We start from the raw sequence: 22849 nt of genomic DNA on the forward strand, positions 1-22849 counted from the left end.
ATGATTCATGAGGAAGCATCATTTTGAAGGAGAAACCATACAAATATGGAAGAGGCGGGTGGCGTCTGTCCTGACGCCAGTGGCGGGCATTTGTTCTCGTGGTTTAGCTGCGTTGACTTTGTTTTTGAAAGTGTATTTCATCACATTTCTCAATCAATTCTACTTTTCAGTCAACTTGAACAACAACAAAAAACTGTTCTATCCTTACGTTTTAAATGGTGTCATTTCTAATAATACGACCCCTCTGGAATGCTTTGAGGGAATTTTTTTTTTTTTTTTTTTTTTTTTACTTTGCTCAACTGTCCACTTGGACTTGTAGGTGAACTGAAAAGGTTTTGGTGGTTAAAACATCATCTCACACCAACAGAGTATCTCAGAAACACCTTAAGAAAGTTTCTTTAGTTTCAATCATCCTCTGGGATTCAAGAATAAAATTTTAAAAAAAAATGATTGTCAAAGGTCGAGGTCATTGTGACACTAGTCTTTGTACACCAAACCTGAATACTCCTATATGAGCTTCAGATTAGCTGATTGATTTATCTGTTTTGTTTGACATGAAAGCGTACCAATGTGGTTAGTGAGTGTATATCACATGTGGGAGAACACCCAGGAAATCTTATTGATTCATCCTAAGTCAATCAAATGAACTTATTAGGAGATTTGAGGGGATCAAGCTGCAATTGAATTCTTAGGCAGGGTTAAATAGAAAACAAAAGATAAAAAAGGACTTTTTAATCAAGTGAGCTTCCTACTGTATATTGCAAATTTCTCTCTATAATCTTTTCCTGCCCTGCTGGAGTGTAATAAAGTTTTTAAATCAGCTCATTACTGTGAGAATGATTGCAGCCCAGCCATTGAAGTGAACATGTTCTGGCCCGCTTGTCTGTTTTTGTGCACCGCGAGCCAGTGATCTCTCAGTTTGCTGTCAAAAGATGAAAATAAACAATACTCCTGGGTAACTCAGAGCCTTAGTACTCCTTACTGTCAGTTTATCTCTTTGCACACAAATACTGATTGGAGACCATGAGGCTGCTCGAATGAAAGCTGCAAGTGAATCCATCAACTCTTCAATTGCCCAGAGTGTTGAAACAATGCTGGAGATATATATCTGTATCTATAAATAAATGAATAACTGTATAGAGATATAGATATATAGATATAGCTGTCAATATAGACATATATATATATATATATATATATATGTGTGTGTGTATGTATATATATATATATATATATATATATATAGGCCTGTCACAGCTTTGCTTTAAAAAACATCCCACTCCTGTGTGGTCCCACTGAGACCACCAAGTCAAGGGCAAGGACAAACAAACAATCTAAGACGACACCGTGTGGAACAAATGGCATCGGAGCCCAAGGACATCTGTTATATATGTGATTCTTCACATCTTGCATAACACCATGTCAACATTCATTACATAAAATAAATTAGCTCTTGCTACCTCTGCACACTTGTGTTTTACTGCAGTGTGTTGAAGAAAACGCTGAGCCCATACAGCTTTTGAATGACTTGACACGTGTGGAATTTTTCACGCTATAATATGTCCTCTAAATTATCTTGAGTAGCGAACCAGGAGAGCTCCAACCGCGATGTAAGAAGGGATTTCTTGGCGGAAGTATGCCCAAAGGCACAACTTACATCAAAAGTAGACTTTAATTAAAGCCATATTGAAGCAGTGACAGCTCTGTGGCGCTTTGCTTTAGTAAAACTTAACAACCACTAAAGTTTCTTCTAAGGAATGGATAAATGCATTGAATTTCTGTGATCTGTATTGAGCATATCGTCACGGGTAATTAAATGATGGTCTACTGAGCGTGGGCTGCGCTAATAAAAATGACAAGACCATCATGAAGCCTGGTTACTCTCTGACTCAGACACTAATTGTATATCGATAATAACTAGTTTGAGTGTCACCGAATTAAAAATGCTGCACTATCAGTGTGTGCTTGTAGGAAGGTATGCTCGCATGTCCCTTTTCTTTTTACCCTTCATATATCTTGACATGTCTGAGCTGCTTTTGAAAACTGTTACTAACCATACAGCTACACAACATTCATACAGACATCACAGAAAATATGTATTTATTGAGCGGTGTCACAGGTCCGATGATGTCACCTGCTTCAGTCGCATTTACATTGTTAAAACACACGAATCCCTAAATAGGCATTGTAACTGCACAGTGTTTCACACTCAAACTGCCACAAGAAAAACCTCGCCATCTTTGGTAATTTTGTACAAAATAATTAAAAATCGATGAATATCATTAAAGGGAAACTTCACCCAAAAAAATGTAATCCACCTTTCAAGTACTCTAAAACAGATGTTTTGAGGTGTCGAAGATGTTTTGTGTCCTTCCGGCATCACCTCTTCAGGATTCTAGAAAGCGGAGAGAGCCAGCCACGTATATTAATCTTAAAGCTAATGAGCCACTGGCTGCTAACAACAGCAAAAGTAACCTCAGAAGTTCATAGTTGGGTATATTCAAAGTTGCATTTATCCAGCTCTGCTCTCGGTAATCCACAAATACTTGGAGTTAACACTTTGAGTTCTGTGTGAATGAGCATGAGTTGAAACAAACAGTGTTGACGTGAAGTATCACTTTGTCATATTCAACCGTCTGTAAAGTTTTTATATTAAAAAAAAAAAAAAAAAAAATCTACTTTAGTCCCACAACTGAAAGAAACCCACTGATGCTTGTTGCCTGGAGTTACCCTGACAGGGTGGATACAAAATTCAATCATCCGAAAAAAACAAACAAAAAGACTGAAAAGTGCACAGTGTGGATACAGGAACACCGTTTTTCCCAAAATAATTGTTTGGAAATGCATTACTTAGGGTTCCTGTTCAAGGATTAAGCCCGAGAAGAAACTCTCTCACTTATTATTCCGTCGTATTTTGTCTTGTGTCAAGAAAACAGCAAGCCGCCTGGCTTACAGGTTTAAAACCAGGCTCATTCACTGAATACTGAACGCCCCCTGTAACACTTCAGTGACCAAGAATATAGCTTCCTCCAGTAAATACAATAACAAAAGCATTACACTCTGAGAGGACGAGGGATGTGCTGTGAGCAGCTGCTTATACTCTCATTGATTCATAAACAGGCGTCATTTTCAAACTAACAATACAACTTCAAAAAAAACAAAGAGGGCTTCTTCAGGGTACTGGGTAGCGGCCCGAGAGTAAAAACAAACCCAAAACAGGTGGGGAATGTTGATGTTCTCATTATTAAAATTTAAATCAAGCCTGTTATTTTTTACTGTTGCTGTCCCTCACCAAGATAAATAGGGAGATAAAAAAAGAGCCGCCCACCACCCACCCTGGTCTACTTGACATTTTAGGGAGTCCTCTTGGAGCACTAAAGATGCCCGCTTGATGGATATGAGAGCTCTACAAACCAACAAAATGAGGAATGCTTATGGATCCAGAGGCGGATGAAGAAAAAAATAAATAGAAAGAGGAAAAAAAAGAACACACGAGAAGATAAGGGCAAGGTGGGTAACATCAATGAGGAACAGAAGTGTAACAAGCAATAGATACAAAAAAAATAACAGTGGGGAGAGAAAAAAAAAAGCGAGACGGAGAATGACACGTAGAAATATCAGCATGAAAACTCCAGGACAGGCTAGAACAGCAGATCCAGGGGAAGCTACGCAGAGCAAGAGACAGAACAGACAGCCACAGCAGCAGCCGTCAAACAGCCAAGATTAAAAAGAAAATTTCAAAAAAACTTGACACATTGACAGACTCTTCGCTCTGTCTCTTCTTCTTCTGCTATTCTTTCAGTACACCGGCCTGTAGAGAAGCTCCCTGGAGGCAAGTCTACGTTTCAGCTCCTTCCATAACAGCTCCCTCTCCTTCTGGGCACCCTTCATGAAACCGCGGTTCTCCTGGGCTCTCCGAGACAGGTAAGGCATCACCTCATTCACCGGCCCATAGGGGACATACTTATAGACAGGGAAGCCTGCCTGGCCTGGAGTCAGATCGGATGAGATGGGAGACAGACAGGGAAATAAAAATGAACTCAGCATGACATGAGGTGTGGTGCTCACGTTTGCTTCAATAATTGATATGAATGCCATTTTGCTCAAATGTGGAAAAAAAAACTAAAAAAAAAACCTGAAGAGACTCAAGAGCCAGCGTTTTATTCTTGGCAGCTTTAAAATGCGGTAATGGATAAATAATGAAGATTTCAGCTCACATCTTGGGTATTTCATAAAATAACAGCTTTATTGTTTCAAAGATACAGCCCTGACTGCTCTGTTCGTCAGTAAAAATAAAGCTCCAGAAACATGCTGTCTGTGTGCATGAGTATCGGTCAAGGCCGTTTCAAACTGGAGCGTCACACTGACAGACAACACCCTGCCTCTACCTCTATCGCTTCTTCTGTCTTTGACTGACGTACAAAGTGGTGTGAGCCGGTAGCGGTGCTTCATGAAGACAACTCGTCAATGGCGAGGTGACTCAGTTCGCATGTCACGGTGTTGGCTTTACTGACTTCTTCATGGGGGTTCTTTGCAGTCCATGTGGTCTCCATGGAGTACGTAGTTTAGCTGAGGAGTCTTAGGGTAGGACAGCTGATACAGATGGTGCAGAGGCCGTCTAATCGACCACCTTGTACAGAGCAGAAACGAGCAGTAGGATTGTGTAAGTGTTTTCTCACCCAATGGGAAGCTGATCTGATCACACATTCCAAGCAGCTGACCAAAGTACACCTTGTTCTCTCTCGGCAAGAGACCCAGTTCATTCATTCTGAAGGAGAGAGAGAGAGAGAGAGAGAGAGAGAGAGAGAGAGAGAGAGAATCTTGGTTTCCATAAATTCTAATGTACAATGTAAGAAAAGAACTGACGCTGTACCTCCTCAGGGTGTGTTTGACTGTGTCCTCATTATGGGAAGCAACCATAACATTGGCATTTCTGTTCAGGGCAATCTCATCCAGCACATAATCCAGACACCTACAGAAAAAAACAGACGGACGACTATAAACTATGACATTTTATTATGCCTCCACGCCGGCGACAGTTGTACACCAGAGGCTTTGTGTTTTAAGGTTGTCCATCTGTCCGTACAGCCATCGCCGTCATATTTACGCGATATCTCTGGAACATTTTGTAGGAATTGATTCACATTTAGCTCTAATGTCTACCGGGACTCTTGGCTGAACTGAAAAGACATTGGTGGTCAAAATAAATGTGACAAGCACACATTGCAGAGGCCATGTGGTATAATTGAGAAGGAGGAATTGCCACACCAGTTTTCTCGAAAGCGGTCAAATATTTAAAAAAAAAAACAACAACAAAAAAACTAAGAGCTAAATATAGTTCTCTGACTCATCCGAACAGTTCTTTATGAAAAACAAATAACTATCTCATGGGCATGTAAGATTCGTGATACATTTGTGGTATCTAAAAAGTAAAAACAACTATATTTACCAGAAAGCTGAGCCAATGTTTATCTAAATGCATTAGCATGCACATGCTTTTCCCCCATTTGCATATTTTTGAATCCCACCTCACACTGTGCCGTTACTCATCATCCAAACTTTTTATGCAAAATATATTGATCTCCACAGGGTGATTTCTATCAGCTTGCCTTTATCTAAGAACTGTTGTGACACAGCACCCCTGAGATACAGCGCAATTAAGTTCTGGCCACACTGGAGGCGAAAACAATTCACCGCTCATCATTGACTTTGTACCGCATTCCTCATTGGCAATTCAGTCTGCTCGCAAAAACTTGAAACATGCCCAAAAGTTGGGATTCCAACAAAGTAAAGAACCAAAAAAGTAAGTCTTAGAAGCTGCTGAACCCCGCCCCCCCCCAAAAAAAAATATCTGCCTTTAAGCAGACAAAATACGGAAAATAACGCGTCACTAAAATGTTTACTGAAGCATTTCATCAATAAATCAAACGTCAAAAACATCCGTCTTGAACTTCTATTTTTAATCAAGTAAATTAAGTGTTTCAGGAGTATGCAACTTGTTTTTGAGAAGAATGCTTTATCAGAAAGGTACAGGAACCAAACACCGTTGTGTCTGCAGCAGCTAACTACAGCAGCTTGCTAATGCAAAGCTATCATTCACCATTCATGTTTTTTTAAACAACAGGGTTTTTTTTTTTTTCCTTTTTACTATTGCTTCTGTGTCATGTGACAAAGGGACTCCAACACTAGTAAGTAGGGAATACAGGACAGCAGTCAACAGTTGATAAATAGAGACAGAAGCCTTAGTCCTTACCTGTGGTACATTTTATTGGTAGACTCATAATCCGGGTTAATAGGATCCTCATAACCCATTTCTTGGGCCCTCTCTCGCTCCTGATACATGTAGGCCCCTCGCACCAGCTTGGCGGCAAAGTGCCAACCCTCCCGTCGCGACAGTTCCACATCCATGGTGACATTGTCGTAGGCCTCCTGCAGACCAACAACACACAAGACTGATCGATTGGCAAGCCAGAAAAGAGATAAACATGTCATTTTAGATGCAGTGCTCCTGCCTGTAGATCAAAGCAGAATAAAAGAATATATATTAATATGTAAGAAATTAAAAACTGAAAAAAATGTCGTTTTATTATTTATTTGATCCTGCATCAATTCTCTCCTGTCTCATCTTAAACATATTAAATGAAAAGACACCCTGCAAAGAAAAGGGAATGTTTCCAAATGACAGCTGTCATCACCATCATCATGACAGAAAAGAGAACAAACAACTGCTCAAGAACTCTTTGCCTCATTCTGGTATTGGCGCTGTCAGTTAATCAAATTAATTAATCTTCGCAGCATGAAATCTATTGAGAGCAACATGGTTTCTCATTTGAAATGGTGCGTAAGGAAACAACAACACAGCTCACAAATTCCCTCCAAAATTATGTTCATCTTTGTTCCATTACATTCCTCATCCTATTACAACTGGTTTGTTTGCCTGCTTTGTGTCCACATTCCTCATTAACACATGTCAAACATGTCCTCCCACGTGTGTGTTCTGACCTTTAGGTAGCACTGGTAAGTGTTGAAGATAACAGGCTTGTGTTTGTTGTAGATCCTCTGCATCTCCAGCGTCAATCTGCTGATAGCTGGCTGGAAGTAGGTTTGCTCTGCATCCACCATCAAGCGGACATTGTTATCTACGGCATGCTGGTAGAAAAACAATGAAGTTTAATGACTGAGGCTTGTGATCATTTTTTTCATTCTAAATTTCGACTTAAGACTTTCTGTAAAATACAACGCAGACTCAAAGTTAGCTGTCATCTCCACTAAGGAGCTCTGTTTATGCTTAGTGTTTCGTCTGTATGTTTGTGAACTCTACGGAGTTGTGTCAGCCAAGGAAAAACATGTCAAATATTAGGAATAATTACGACAAATAACATGGTTTTTTTGTTGTTGTCTTTTTTTACTTTGGTGTACTCCTCCATCTCAAATTTGGTCGGACTAAGCTGGTTATGGGTCACTATGAAAACTAGTTTTCAATACATGCTGTTACAATTAGGTGGTGTTAAATTCCAGCATAGAACAGGAAACTGTTGTGACATGACTCCACATGATCAGATCTTTTCCTAACTTGACATGTCTGGGGAGAGAAGACGTCTGCAAGCTGAATGTAGGTCATGGTCATAGCACCACCTAGTGGTTGCAGGAAGTAAGCCTGATGTAACAAACATCAGAATTAGAATTAAACTCTTTTGTCTTCATTTGATGTACAGCAATATGGTACACTGTATAGTAAGTGAGCGTTCCGCAGTGCCACTTAGTGGACGCAGGAATTGATAGTTGCTCCACAAAGTTCACCATGGTAGAGATATGAAAGCTTCCCAGTTGTTGAATAGTTGTTCTTGAGCTGTCACAGTAAAATTGGCTTCCCTGCATAAACAATAGCTTTAAACACTTTTGTACTGGCTGTAAAATGGACATCTGTTTGCATGTGTATGTGTACTGTGTGAACACAAACCCAAGAAAACATGAAACACATTCTTCAAGGAAAGTTCTGAGTAAGTGATCATAATGTGGCATGTTTAAACAAGAAGCATGCTGCCATAGTGCCAATTTTTTTTTCATTCTTTGTTCTTTCCTCTTGCTGAGAGGCATAATGCATCTGCCACTACGTATGTCCATGTTTATAGTTCTCAGTCCCTTTAAGATTACCTTTGCTAAAATATCCATACGCTGTAAAATCCTCTTCAATTGTCTTTCCTCCTCTGTAGTGAACTCCTGTAGCAGAGGCTGCAGCTCACCTCGCTGTACAAACAAGCCAGGAGATTGTGCACCATGAGATGCAAATGAACCCAATATCACACAGCACAGCATTAGTCTAAGGTCAACACACACAGTCTTTTGCCAAATTTAGTCTAAGGTCATCAGATATGTCTAGCAAGGCTCGCCTCATTTCCCTAGACAAGCAATACACCCACGCCAAAGGTTTGTGTGTGACACGTACTCATAGATACATTTAACTCCATGGTAGGGCTGCACAACTTTCAAAAAACATATCTTTTTGCTTATGATTTGCAATATTAGAGGGACTGTTCTTCATGATTCAAATTGTCCTTGAAAAAAAACATTAAAATGATAATGATGTGATTTCTGTAGGGATCTGTAAACAAACAAACGTTTTATTTTATTTTTAGAATGTGATGTGTAGGCAGGACATCTCAGTAGCACTACAATATTTACTTTAAGATTTTTATTCTGACACACAATTAGGTTTTCACAAATATTGCACCTTGCTACTGTTTGAAAACTGCCGTAGGTTACGCTGCAGTTTCAATTCATTGTGCAGGCCTACTTGATAGTTTAAAAAACTTGGAATTAATCCTGAAAGAATTACTAAAGGAATCATCAGATGGTTCGGAAGAAGTTGTTTTTCCAGAGCTGTGTTGATTTCAAAGTGTTTTTAGTTACATCAAAAGAACTCCAAAGAAATAAAGACTAAAAATAATAATAATAATCATCATCATCATCATCATCATAATTCAACTGTCTGAGCCTGTGGACAACATTCTGGAGGCAGACAAAAATGTTTGTCTGGCAGGTCCTAGTTCAATGTGTTGCTCCTGGTTTATTTTTCTGCCTGCTAGATGAAGGAATCAGTGGGAGCACGCAATCAGTACCATGTTATCAATCCAGCCTTCTGCCAAACAGTCGCGAGCAACAAGATCTCATTATCTATAGCTATTACATTACTGTTGTGCCATTACCTTTGTGCAATCAACATTTACTTCATAATGCTACGTTAAAGCATCTATGGTTACTTTAAATCAAAATATTTGATTGCAGTCTCATTTTAAACTTGTTGTCTGAGGAAATGATTGTCTGGAAGCCAATCACAGTCTAGTCAGCAACTACCACGAGTGTAATGTGAGGTGTGCCTATTGACTGAGAATAGATATCTGAATCAAATAGAGTGCATTTGATATCAGGGACAAGGAGAATTTTTTTTTTCTTAAGTACCGGTACATAATTTTTTTTTTTTTTTTAACACAAAGTTCTTATCCGATACAAATGATCATTTCAAGCAGAACATGATGGAACATGTCTGAAAGATCAATGAAGACCTGAGCTATTCAGTTAAGTCATTTCATCTCCCTTTTTCCAGTGTCACTGACCTCAACATTTGGTACAACAAGCAGGTCCGATATCTTTGTTCTGTCATCTATGAGGCTGTTCCAGTCCAGCAGGTCGATAGTTCTGTCGAGGCAGAGGATCGCGAATATCAACACAGAAAAGCTATTTTTTGTTGCATTTCATGCTAAATATATATATATTTTTTTTAAATCAGCCGCAAATATATATATAAAAAAAGACCGAATGAAAATTTTATCATCAAGAAGGAGAAAACATTAGATGGCGGTTATCGATCCAAGTTGCTATGATGACTGTGTGATGAAATCTTTCAGCTTTTCCTGTGACAAAGTTAAGCGCGACTCAAACTTGAGAAGAGTGCTGCTTGTTCTTCCACTTGTCATAGATTTCAAGATGCTTGCAAACATGAATCTTGACAATATATTTCAACAGTAAAAATTCTTCTGAATCAGTCCACCTATTCAACAAAAAGTCTGACTTTAACTTTGACGAAGCAGAAAATACTTCTGTGATGACAGAAATGTTGAGATGTTTCATTTGATGAACCTGAATTATAACCGTGTTCAATGTTACTAGAGGAGAAATAGGACAAATCCTTTCCAATAAACTTTGTTGATCAAATTTTTTTCATGTAATCCGTTTCCTTCTTTATGTGTTCATCCTCTAACACTTCCCTTCATGAAGCTGCCTCCCTGCTGGCTATTAGAGAGAATTAAGGCACGTCAACACTGGCTTCCCTTTCCAAATAAGGAAGGTATGAAAGACAAGTTTATCTCCTGCTCCCGTCTGCGTGCCCTCTTTCTACTCATCTGCCCACTTCTAAACGTGCTGACGTCAGTTTGATCGAACAAAATGTTGGATTAATTCACATTGATTACTTCTTAATTATATTTACTTCATTATCTATGTCTATGTTGAGGAAGACATGTTATCGTTGTTTTATATTTTTGTTTCTTGTAATCGGCATTATGTAAAAAAATACCCGGACAATTTTTTGTGAAACTCTTCGGAGGGAAGGAGCTGTACTGTTGGTCAAGGATTAACCTATTTGTTTTTTTTGAGCTGGACCCTAGAAATTTGAGAACTTTTGTTAAACACTGGCATTCACAGCAACATTTTTATGAACTTTTGCGATCATATTGCGTGGAACCTTATTTAAAAACAGTTTACGGTAACATTATGTATTAATGTGAAAAATGATGTAACTCTTGATTATAGTTGGGATTCGGGGGGAGAAAATACATTGTGATATTGGCTAATCTTAATCTAATGACAAAATATTAATAAATATTAGTAGAAACAACCAGCATATTTATATACTGAACCAATAAAACTGATGGAGTGTAAAAAAAAAAAAAAAAAAAAAAACCTTCAAAGAATTCTCCCTTGATAAGGTTTAATTATATGAAGGGATGATGACATGTTTTTATTGTATGTGTTTATGTTTTTTAACAATTGTAATCTGTAGCATTGTGGAACTACGCTGGAGTAATCAGTCCCCAATAGTTACATTTACAGAATACAATACATCCAAATATTCTGATCCCAGTGCACTTCAGAAGAACCACAAATGAAAGCCTCCAATGTGAAAAATTTGTTTTACAAGTATTTCAGATATATTTACGGTCTATTTTCATAATCTATGTTTGTGCTTACCCTGAAGAATCCTCTTTCCTTCCAGTAAACCAGCCATGGAAGTCACCTTTTGCACCCAGTCTGGTCAAGAATTCCTGGAAGGACAACGAAACAGATCTGAAGTACTCTGTTGCATATACTGGGAAAAGAAAAACAAAACAAAACAAAAACATCTGCTTCAACACACTGCATTTGTAATAGACATTAAGATCAAGACGGGAGTTTCCACCTGCAGCTGTTTCAGCTCCAGCGTCTTCCCTGAGCCTACTAGTCCGTCTTTTCCCTGCTGTGATGCCAGGAAGGTAAAAAATCGCCGCCATTTCACCAGGACCTCTGAGAACTGCAGCTTTAAAAAAAACATACATGTTAAATCACCTCACCCCCCGGTGCTTCAACAAAGTTGGTGCACATAACATTCAACGATTCCTACCAGAAGCTGAGGTCGTCCTAGCGCTGTCATTTTGATGGCAGAGAAACCGTCCATTGAACTCCCACCTGGAGTCAGACATACAAAATTTCAAAATAAACGTTGCAATAGAATCATGAGAAAAAAAAAACGATTGCGGAAGATTGCGGTATTGATTTTATAGCACAGCTGTAGAATAAAGAAATGAAAATAAAAAAAGAAACACCTTCGGGAGTTGTTACTCTGTAACAGAGACAACTTTAACACAAATAGACAGACTTTCAAATTGGTATAATTGATATAATTTGGCATACCAGATGCTTTGATACATTTAATAAAGGTCTCCATATGCTGGTCACATTTCCTCTCATCTGCATAGAAATATGTGTGGGCTCCAGTCACTCCCCCACGTTGGTCACCAAACTGCTTATGCGCTTTATATTTTTCCGCTCCGTCATCCTCGCCTGGGGAGCAACAACAAATTTGCATACCTATTACTTCTAATTACATCATATACTGTATGCACAAATCATAACAAAGCAAAGGCAGCTTACCAATTCTTTCTGCGGTGGATGCACAAGAGCTAAATTTGAATAAATAAGAAAGGATAGAATAAGTTGAACTGTACTTGAGCAACATGAAGTGGAAATTGCACCAGAATATCTGACATTTTAGAGTTCATTTTGGGTATTTTTTTTTTTTTTTTTTTTTAATTTGTGAGCAGACAATACACACACCCACGCAAACAAACAGATGGAACATCCCATTCGGCACTTTTATTGTGGAAATAACGTGTGGTGGAATTCATTTGACACTGGCAGAAATTGTATTGTGTTAAAAATCCTTTCTTTTTTATCTTAACTGTGGCTACTTGCAGCAGTGTTTTACATTTTTCATTTAAAAATCAAAATAATCACTAATGGTTTTTTCTTTTCTTTTTTTCGGGAGCATTAATTAGCTGCGGTAAGTAACCCTGCAGTCAGTGCAGGATTTAAGTGGCCCATTCTATTTTCAGATGCCTTCTGTGTTGCACTGCCAAGATTTCAAGCCATGCTAGAAACACACTGATTACTCCTAGTCTTTTGGAATGAAAAGGAACAGGGACAACTGGCACAAAATATTGGTTATTGGCGCTGTTGCCTACAAAAAAATTTCTCTGGACTTCAAAAACCATCATTAGTCAAGTCCTAAATGTAAAATCAGTGAGTGTATTTTGACTTGGGATGACCTCCACATCTGAAAACTCAGTTTGCCCTCAACATCATGTCAGTGCTTCGCTCTCTTCTTTATCCCTCCATTTCAAAGAACAGTCTAATGTTGTTGTTGCTATCCTGACAGATCTCTGGCGTGCCTGTCAAACACTGCTGTCTGAGATCAAGCTGCCTTAATATGCCTTGTCCCCGTGCCTTGTGGTTTGAAGTTGTGTGTTAACAAAACAAAAAAGCTTTCTAGGATGAAGTGTGATATCCTTTTTTGTTGTTTACAAGCAGGGATCCCCCAGACAAAGTATATCAAAGTGGTGCAGTGATGTCTTACTAGTGATATGGTATGAAATAACACATAGGCTGAGATAAAGTACCCGTAGGGTCGGAGACGTCAGAGCAAAGGCCTTGTCTGGGAGCTTTATCACAGTGCAGGATGTGGTAACACAATAAAACAATAACAGAGGACGTTTTGTCTGGAAAATCTGACATTGCAGTCCGATGCTATGTGATAACCGATTTAAACACTGGATACCTAAATATACAACCTCATTTTTTCAATACACGTATGACCTTTTTACGACACAAAGGTCAACTGAGATAAAGTCAGCCATTTTTTTTAGCTGCGCATTAAACTCTCGATTAGTAAATCAGACAAATACAAGTGCAAGATGTGATAATGAATCAAGTCCTAAATGGGCCAGATTATCCAATTATTTTGGACAACATGATGTCCTAATTACTCGTAATGCATGAATGCCCAGAGCTAGACTGCTACTGCTGCAGTCTGGGAAGACTCTTACAGCGACCGCAAGCTTCTCATATGACACAATTCCCCACGTGACAAATTCTCTCAAGCAAACCTATTTTTGAATCGAAGAAGGGGAAAATACTTGTGCTCGGGTTCAATTCAAAGGGAGGAAGTGATATTGGTTTTGATTCTGTACATTTTCACTACATTTATGGCAGTTCTTACACGATATACAGAATTATTTTGTGTTTTAAGTGATTTTATGTGCTTTCAATTGCATTTGTGATTTTTATACACAGTTGTGAACCCAAACAATGGATATTATAATTTTCCTGAATCTTGAAAAAAAAAAAAAGGGGACGTAATAGTGGTGCAGTGGTTAGAACTTTCGCCTCACAGCAAGAAGGTTCAGGGTTCGAGCCCCGGCTCGGGCACAGGATCTTTCTGTGTGAGTCTCCATGTTCTCCCTGTTCCTGTGTGGGTTCTCTCTGGTACTCCAGCTTCCTCCCACAGTCCAAAGACATCAAGAGGGGACGAGGCTGATTGATACTCTAAATTGACTGTAGGTGTGACTGTGAGTGTGAATGGTTGTCTGTCTCTATGTGTTGGCCCTGTGATGGACTGGTGACCTGTCCAGGGTGAACCCTGCTTTTCACCCAAAAGCTGCTGGGATAGCCCCCCCCCCCCCCCCCCCACAACCCTTAACAGGACAAACGGAAGAAAATGGATGGATGGATGGATGGATTTATACGTAATATCTTCTCAAATGTGTGGTACTACCGCCATTATCGTACTCCATCTCTTTCTGCTCTGCCTCCTCTTGGCTGATGTCTTCCTCAATGCTGTAGTCCAGGACGGAGCCAACGCCAAAGGCCTGATTCTTTTGGATCAGCGGCCTGATGGCCTGATGGTCTTCACCAGCGACAAACTGGCCATAAAAGGTCATTTTCATGAACTGGTCAAAGCCTCTCTGGCCCAGGATCTTCCTTCCTAGATCCATTATCTGAACAGAAAAGAAAGGACGATCAGTTATTGTACCTTACATCAAGGTCGATCAAAAGAAAACACGTCTCACAATGGTGTAGCAGTGAGGATGTATTTTTGTAAATCAACCCAAAGCTTAGCATTGACATGAGTTTCCTGGAAACAAAAACCAGACGGGATTTTATGTCAGATTTGAGATTTTTGCCAGAAATAAAGTCTGCATGTTCACCAATAAACACATTTTTAAGACTAATATAAACCATTAGTGGCAAAAAAAAGTCATCCTGATGCTATGCTATATGATCCATCAATTCAACATCAGCACAAACAGCTTAACACTTCCTCTGCTTTTGGCGTGACGACAATCACTGTCCGGATGCTTCAAAACACTCTAAATTGCAATGAATTTTTGTTTACCGTAGAAAAAAATGTATTATATTCTTATCATAGCAGTGTCATTTCAGATATTTAACCAAAAATCCGATGAAAAAAAATAAAACAACCCACTGATGCTGTGATGTGGGAACCGGATGTTCGACAATTTTAACTTACTTCGGGATTTTGGAACTCATTCCCACACCTGTCTAGACTGATAATCTGTGTTTGTTTTTGTTTGACAAAAATATCAAATTGTTGCTTGAATATCAGGATTTGCTGCATCTTTGTCATTTGTACCAGACAATGAGGCATTTAGGTTTTGAACAATCGGGTGGATGAAAAAAAAAGCAGTTTGAACAGTGAAACTTTGAGAATAAATGAATAATTGATGAATTGTTAAAAAAAAAGATATAAATCCATGGTCACAATTTTCTGGACTTCAGCTATAAATAAATTCCATCTAATTCATCTTTGAGGTTTTGAACTGTATCAAAGGAAATATTGATATGATACACACTTTTTAAAGCTCTTGCTCACCACAACTTCTATTGATAATACAAAAGTTTAGGTGTCTCTTGCATTTTGTCATGTCATATAAAATGACACATGGTATCTCAGAAACAGCTGATTGTTTTGAAAGCATTCTTACTGGGAAAACTGGTTTACATGACTCACTTTTACACAAAGACATGACAGAAACTTAAGGAATTCTAATCTCGTTGGCATAAAAGAGGTAGAAACTCCTCCAAATATCAAAACATTACAGCTAAACTCAAACCCGGTCAATACCTTTCACTTGGCTCCACTATTGGCTTTTTATTTATTCCATCAATTGCATACAGTGGGAGGTTATAGTCCCTCAAAAAAGGGAATCTTCTGAGCTGCAGGTTTATTAAAGCACCCTACCTCCATGCATCACAACATGCTGCAATATAACCTTTTATAAATTCAAACTCAGTCTCTTCATGTGGCCGATCCATTTGCGCGTAGTACATTAATATTCAGCTGCTGAAGAGGTGACATGCTGCCAAACTGAGTGAAGCCAACATGGCCTGTGGAGAGAGAGGGAGGGCACCACTCACATGCCTGGAAAAACAGGTTGTAATATGAGAGGCGAGCTTTACACGCCAGCCTGAGGTTCAAACGCCACATGCAGCTGTTTTGTTTGCTTTGCGGCTGACTTACCGCCTCCTATTCTAGAACACAGTCGGATCTAATAGATCCCCAGACGGTATTGTCTATTGCGTAAAACCAGGGATGCAGGATATAATTCTACATTTATATCAGTATCAGCCATTGCTGGTCCTTTTTTGATATATTGATTTTACAAATGAGATAAACAAAATATGTTCTAGGGGTTTTTTGAAATATTTTGGAAATACAGAAAATGTACCATAGAGCCTTTTTTTTCATTTGAAATCAGTGAATACTAGCAATCAGCAATAATGGCAGCATCAATATTGGTCATGGGTACCATCTGTTTTATTTACTTTTTTTGCAAACAATTCTAAAACGTATAAAATCCACGACTGTATGACACTCACCTCACCTGTATAGGACAGTGAGATGATGAGCGTCCTGATAATCTAGACTAGTAAAAACACTTATGTCTGCCTGTTCCCTTGCAGTAACAGAGTGGTCCTCAATTGCCACGTACTTAAAAAGAGGAACTTTTAAAAGAAACAATCTGTTCAGGAATGTTCATTCACATACACTTTAACCCAAGGAATGGAATTTATTTGAGAACAACCAGATCCCTCTCTAAATTCATCCATTCTGGTTCCTGTAGCTGCTGGTACTTTAATGCAAGAGGAGTGAAACAAGAAATCATGATACTGCATTAAATAATCATGAGTCATGCATTCCCTTAGCAATATTAAAGTTTGATTTCTATTCTTGTTATAAACCCAAACACTGTTCATTCCAAGTGTCCTTTTAAAGCCATCTAACGACAGAAAAGAAGCTCTATATTTTCACAGGCTTCATAGTTTTGGGGGAAGCTCCTTGTCGTTACCTCTTTGTTCTTATCAACCAGGACGTCATAGGAGCAGAGTTTGAAAACCACCAAACTTCTCAGCAGCTCCAGTGAGTCCTTGCTCTTATAAGCTTCCCGGGTCTGGTCAAAGTCTACGGAGATCCCGGGAGCGGTGCTGCCTCCTTCTCTGATGTTACTACCGGGTCGACCCGCAAGCTTCGACCGTGCCGGGGCATGTTCGGCTCTAAGAACATCCTGCCGTCCCGACCGGGAGGTGACAGGAGATCTCCGAGAACAAAGTGACCGTCTAAAGGCGATGCCTGCCTCCGCTGCCCGTGTCAGGGCGGGTGAGGGCAGCCTGGAAGTGAGTGTCAACATTGGCCGGGAGTCAGTAAGGACGGAGCGGCGGTGTAGCTCTGTGACAGCCCGGATACGGAGAGCTAGCTTGGCACGCTGCTATGTAAACAGCAGGGCGCCGTCATGTTAGCGTAACTTGGTTGGTGCGTAACTTGGTTGGTGCATAACCCGTGACGTCAGCTCTGTTTTTAACACCTCGTCTTTTTCAGAGCCAGGATTAAATGCAGGATGCGGGTTTTATGAAGCAGGAAGGCCCTCGATGTTCCCTTTGAGATTCATGATTGAAATTCAAGGCAAATACACACTGTGTTAGTAAATGGTTTTAAGATCTCAAGTTCACCTATAAATTATGAATATTTTTTCAAGATAACATGCTTGAATATCACATTGTCATAGCCTGTTTTGGTGACAATGATGTATATTGTCTGTATGCAATTAGAGGTCAATTTTTAGATCCAATTAAATATGAGTCGTTGTCATAGTGAGCCTAAAAAGCTTCTTTTAACTCACAAGACAAAAGCATAACCTGTTAATAACAGTTTCGTTTTTTATCTTATTATTTGTACAGGGTCTTTTATGACCATTTCTTTAGGTAGCCCTGTTATAGATAACACATTGCTGATGTGTTTCAGTCACACAGCTGAGGCTACCGTCCGGTTCCACTGTCAAATTTATTTTTAAAGGTGGAAAGAAAACACAATGGTTAGACTGGAAAAGAAATTCTACTTCCTGAAATCCTGGGGAAGAAACAAAAAAAACAACAACAACAAAACAAGCCCACAGACCCACTCGACTCTCAGGATGCCAAGCATTCACTTTATTTCATAAGATACCGCAAATCCTAATTAGCACCTTTTCATATAGAACATGACAACATTAGGTATGTACAAAACATGTTATGTCCCATATGAATGTCAAAAGGACATGTACATGTTGTAAACATGTAAACAATTCTTGTTTTAAGTAAAAATCCAGATGTACTCATATATAAGAGAAGCCAGTCATAGAAGTCATACCAAAAATTTGCTGCCTAGCATTTCCTTTAAAGGATTTTTCTCTTGGGGTGGCACGGTGGTGCAGTGGTCAGCACTGTGGCCTCACAGCAAGAAGGTTCCAGGTTTGAGCCCCGGCTCCAGCACAGGATCTTTCTGTGTGGAGTCTCCATGTTCTCCCTGTTCCTGTGTGGGTTCTCTCTGGTACTCCAGCTTCCTCCCACAGTCCAAAGACATCAAGATGGGACGAGGCTGATTGATACTCTAAATTGACCGTAGGTGTGACTGTGAGAGTGAATGGTTGTCTGTCTCTATGTGTTGGCCCTGCAATGGACTGGTGACCTGTCCAGGGTGAACCCCGCCTCTCACCTGAAGGCAGCTAGAATAGACTCCACCCCCCGTGACCCATAACAGGATGAGCGGAAGAAAACTGATGGATTTTTCTCTTGTCCCATCTTCTTGATCACTAACTTAAATGTCAAATTCAAGAATATAACAGTTAATATCAGTTTTGAATGCAATTGTGATACGATTTTATTCATTTCTCTTGTGAATGTTGATAGAATTGAACTATCAAAGCTGAATAACAGTAAAACAGCCTGTCCCCACACACCCTTTTACCAGAACCTGTTTAGATTGAGGGGATAATATAATATAGTATAATTAAATAATATAATATTCTATTTAAGCTAATGATGACTAAAAACAGCAACACTGTCCAAAAATGTGTATTAACACATTCTCAAACACATGGTCCAGCATAATACATGTGTAGTTGATCCATGATACGCTCACTTCCAGGTATAAACAAACGCATTGATCTGAGCCAAAAACAAACAAACTCTAACACTTCTGGTTTGGCGCGACCGTGGATGAGAGTGACCAGCTGCCGCATTCAGTTTAAAGTATTCGCTCAAATGAAAGTGTTTGGTGAAATAAGATGTGGATTATACAGGACAATACGCTTGAAAGTTTGTAGACGGATGTTTTCTGACAGATTTGTTGGTGTTAGTATTTGGTGGCAAGTCGTCAGTAGCTTGAAGCTAAATTACGTGGCCCAAGGTTAAACACTTTCAGAGTCATGAAGTAGTGATGCAGGAGGAAAAATATCTTCTTCTGGACCTTTGAGTATTTGAAATGCAAACTACACATTTTAGGTGAAGTATCACTTTAAGGAAAATAAAATTTAAGAATTAATTCAAAACAAATTTACAGATTAAGGCTTGTAAAATTGCACAGGGCCTGATAATCTTCTTGACCTTGGTAGAGCTCTACTCCTAAATCCCTTCCTGCTTGAGATGATTTATCACAGTAGAATTATTTAGATTATGTCAGCCGTGACGCATTTTGTTTGGGGTTCATGAATAACATGAGAGCTCAAAATCCAACCCCACTGAGATCATTCATGCCCACGACCGCACGTTTTCTTGTGTGGAAAAAACAGAGTGCAGGTGTATGATTTATGGCAACCTCAATTCTACCCTTGTAACAGATGGGGGAGCCATTGTTTCATATGTAGTTGAAGCATCGCTGCCCCCTCCCACCACCAGATCAATGCACACACACACACACACACACACACACACACACACACACACACACAAAAAGACACACGAACCCTCTTCAGCGGTCAATTAAAAGCTTCCTTAAGTTTTAAAGGTTATTGCATCGCAAAGTTTGTGTTAATCTACAGAAATTTCCTTCAATTAACATTTTAAGTCAGCGTGACGATTGGCGGATAGTTATGAACAAACGACAGCAATGTTTTACTTCTTAAAATGAGCAGCGCTCGTTTACTTTATTCAACAACTTTTGTTTGTCTCAGTGCCAGACGCCATAACATATATGTATTTTAAGTCAAAGCCATTTACCCTGACCCCGTTGCACACGCGGGCCTATGTAAATCTGGTGGCGCACGCATGGCGCACAACGCCAAAGATAGAGTAACAAATCAGGAATTTCCCTCCTGCCACTCCTGAGAGCGCATGAGAGGACAAAAGTAAAGCACTTCTCCTCGGAGAGGGGAAAAGGCAAAGGGGATCTTTTACTTTTATTTATTTATTTTGTTGTTGTTGTTGTTGTTGCTCGAGGTCGTCGAGAAACTACGCACTTCCAAAGTATAGGACATTTTATTCCTAAAATCTTGCATTTTTTTTCTTTTTTTTTTCTTTTTTTTTCATTATGAGCCCGGACCTACCAGCTCTGCATGATGCTCTCTTTTAGAACATTTCATGGAACTAACGGCGCAACACAGGGGAAGAAGGAGCTTTATCAACAACACGGTGATCTTCAAGTTTGGTTTTTATGACTTTTTTCAGCTGCGCTGTTGGAATCGCTTTCGCGAGTCACTCTTTGTGCTCTCGATGGCGTAGGTCTTTCTAATTCACTCTTTTGGAGGAGGATTTTGGAATTTTTAAACGCATCTGGATTATGTATGCAAAAGAGTTTAGAACCCAGTGAAACTTCACCATCATCAGGCTACTTTCGGAAGAGTGAAATGTGGAATAAAAACGGCGTCTAGAAGGATGCTGCCGCTTGTACAATGGAAATGAAGAACTCTGTGGCTGTTGTTGCGGTGGTTTGTCTCTTTTTTTGCCTCAGTGTCAGCCAAGAACTCAGTCCTAAAGGCAGAAATGTGTGCAAAGCACCCGGGTAAGAATCTTTGTAACAGAGGAAAGTAGTTATTCAACGGGTTTTATTAATGCAAATCGACTTTAATGTTTGTTTTCTTTGTAGGTATTAACTTCTCCTCTCCCTCACTTCAAGACGCAACTTTTTGATGCAATTCCAAAATCGAAACACAGTTTTCGTTTGAAATTACTTATTTTCCTTTTAAAAACAGTCCATATTTTTTGCACCCCATTGAGTTCCTAATGGCCTCAAGCACAAATAGCGGTTCTACAGCGAGCAACGAAAAGCCGTTCCACATATGAACTCAACTATGTACTACCTTTTTTTTTTTTTACATTAAAAGCCCCAATAAGTTCTATCAACTATATTTTAAATAACTTCCAGAACTTCCTCGCCACATATATAAGCTCCTTCTGCTGGAGGAGGAGTCCATTGAAGAGAGCAGCTATACAGATGTGTACATCTGGAACACGCAGTACTTGCATTGTTGTGTAGGGGGCGTTGTCCATAACCTAGATATTATTTGAAATATCTAAATACTTTGTGAAAGATAATGTAGTTAATTAAAACAGACATACAGGTTTATTTGTCTTCTAGTAATGCTTATTAGTATATCTGTAAACTTGTAAAAATCTTTTTCTGTTGTTTTTTTTTTTGTTTTTTTTTTTGCTTTTTTATTATTTTTAGAATGGCATGTCCAGACAACCCTGAGTGGTCATGATCCAGTAAAATGCCCTTAACTATAGCTGTGAGTTTGTCTTATGAGCATGAACTAAAGTTGCTGCAATGATAATGATAATGAATTGGGAAAAAAAACCCTCTCTCATATGCTGTAAAAAGCTGTGTTAAATTAGGTCTTGGTTAGTGGAACGCAGTTGACCTCATTTTCAGATTTTGGGATAAAATCTTAACACCTCATGGTGGGGATACAATCTAAATGTGTGTAGTTGCAGCTCTTAGGAGTAAAAAAAAAAGCAGAAAGAGCTGCCAATATCTGAAAAGCTGGTATTCTGTCAGATAGATTGAAATTTAGAGCAATCAAAAAAATGCTCTGTAGAGATGACGTGGTCTTGGCAGCTCACAGCTTGTTACCTCTGAGGGCAACAAACGGTTAATTCTGCTTTTTTTTTTTTTTTTTAGTATTTATGATGTTTTCAGTGCGATATCTTGTGTAATCTACAAGTTTGACATTTTGCCCTTGATCCAACAATCGTTGCAGTGCAGTTACCACTCATTTATCTCATTACATTTTTTCCCGACTTGAATCGCTTGAATAGAAGGAAGCATTTATCATCACTAGTCAGCATATCCTGTACATGTACTCACTCTCTAAAATCAACAGCTAAAATGAAATACTTGATGATGCCTTCAATACCCGCTGTTCTATAGCAGCAAATCCTGTCAGGAAAAAAAAATAAAAAATCATGGGCCTCGCTGATTATTCCAGCAAGGATACATTTAGAGGAGTGTTTTTGAAAAGTGCAAAAGCAGCCATTGATGCCATTGGCAAGGGCAGCTTTCACACTCTTTGTGCACCTAAGGAAGGTAAACAGGAATGCAGCTGCTTCTGAAATAATTCTACAAAACAGTGAATGCAATCTTTCCTCTTGTGTGCTGACATGAACCGGCTGTGTCTTAAAATGTCAACAAGGGTCAACTCCATACATGTTCACTGGAGTTTGTCAAAATTCGAAGCAGCACAGATGCAAAAAGTTAAATCCAGTACCACACTAGAAAGTGATAAAGACTTATCCTCCTTTCATAGCAAGTGAACAGAGGTTAGACTGGTGATCTTTACCACGCGCCTTTTTGGCAGGATAAAAAACAGTGCTGCTCCCTGCTCACTGACTGAGAGCAAACTGCCATCTTCAAACACTCTGGGGGAAGCTGACGTGTTGCAGGGGCTGCATAAAGGTCACAGGCGTGGGAGGAAGAGGAGACAAATCC

At 39.3% G+C, this 22849-nt stretch overlaps 2 protein-coding genes across 6 annotated transcripts in view; one reads left to right on the top strand and one right to left on the bottom strand.

Annotated features, from left to right (window-relative positions):
- Positions 1-1254: 1254 nt before the first annotated feature.
- On the bottom strand, positions 1255-17383 carry prodhb (proline dehydrogenase (oxidase) 1b). Of its 2 annotated transcripts, none has more exons than XM_086206794.1 (14): positions 16962-17383; positions 14380-14588; positions 12187-12215; positions 11947-12096; positions 11657-11721; positions 11456-11572; positions 11248-11321; positions 9615-9696; positions 8155-8247; positions 7003-7149; positions 6254-6429; positions 4874-4972; positions 4680-4768; positions 1255-3989 (listed from the first exon to the last, which is right to left on the bottom strand). In XM_086206794.1, the coding sequence occupies exons 1-14, from the start codon at positions 17298-17300 to the stop codon at positions 3799-3801; spliced, it is 1860 nt and encodes a 619-aa protein (XP_086062920.1). In that variant the 5' UTR covers positions 17301-17383; the 3' UTR covers positions 1255-3798. The 2 variants fall into 2 exon arrangements, with proteins under 2 accessions (XP_086062920.1, XP_086062921.1); XM_086206795.1 differs by lacking the exon at positions 1255-3989 and adding an exon at positions 4020-4578.
- A 2841-nt stretch (positions 17384-20224) lies between these two features.
- The window catches only part of scarf2 (scavenger receptor class F, member 2), a 35151-nt gene continuing 32526 nt past the window's right edge, over positions 20225-22849 (top strand). For all 4 annotated transcript variants that reach the window (XR_015116548.1, XR_015116549.1, XM_086206796.1 and 1 more), the window contains exon 1: positions 20225-20923. Coding sequence is in view for 2 of the 4 variants with exons in the window: in XM_086206796.1 (XP_086062922.1) it covers positions 20814-20923 (110 nt within the window). In the remaining 2 variants the exon portion in view is untranslated. The remainder of the gene's footprint in view (positions 20924-22849) is intronic.

Source organism: Aulostomus chinensis, chromosome 6 (genome assembly GCF_037954235.1).
Source record: "Aulostomus chinensis isolate RoL2024-O1b breed Wild chromosome 6, RoL_Achi_v1.0, whole genome shotgun sequence".
In the NCBI taxonomy this organism is placed as follows: domain Eukaryota; kingdom Metazoa; phylum Chordata; class Actinopteri; order Syngnathiformes; family Aulostomidae; genus Aulostomus; species Aulostomus chinensis.

What these genes read in the sequence shown, in the direction of transcription:
- prodhb (XM_086206794.1), bottom strand. Translation starts at nt 17,300, where the DNA reads ATGTTGACACTCACTTCCAGGCTGCCCTCACCCGCCCTGACACGGGCA. An exon ending in TTGTTGTACCAAATGTTGAG is followed by an intron (nt 8,248 to 9,614) that starts GTCAGTGACACT and finishes TTGTTTGTACAG; the next exon opens with CGAGGTGAGCTGCAGCCTCT. An exon ending in GTATGGATATTTTAGCAAAG is followed by an intron (nt 7,150 to 8,154) that starts GTAATCTTAAAG and finishes TTTTTCTACCAG; the next exon opens with CATGCCGTAGATAACAATGT.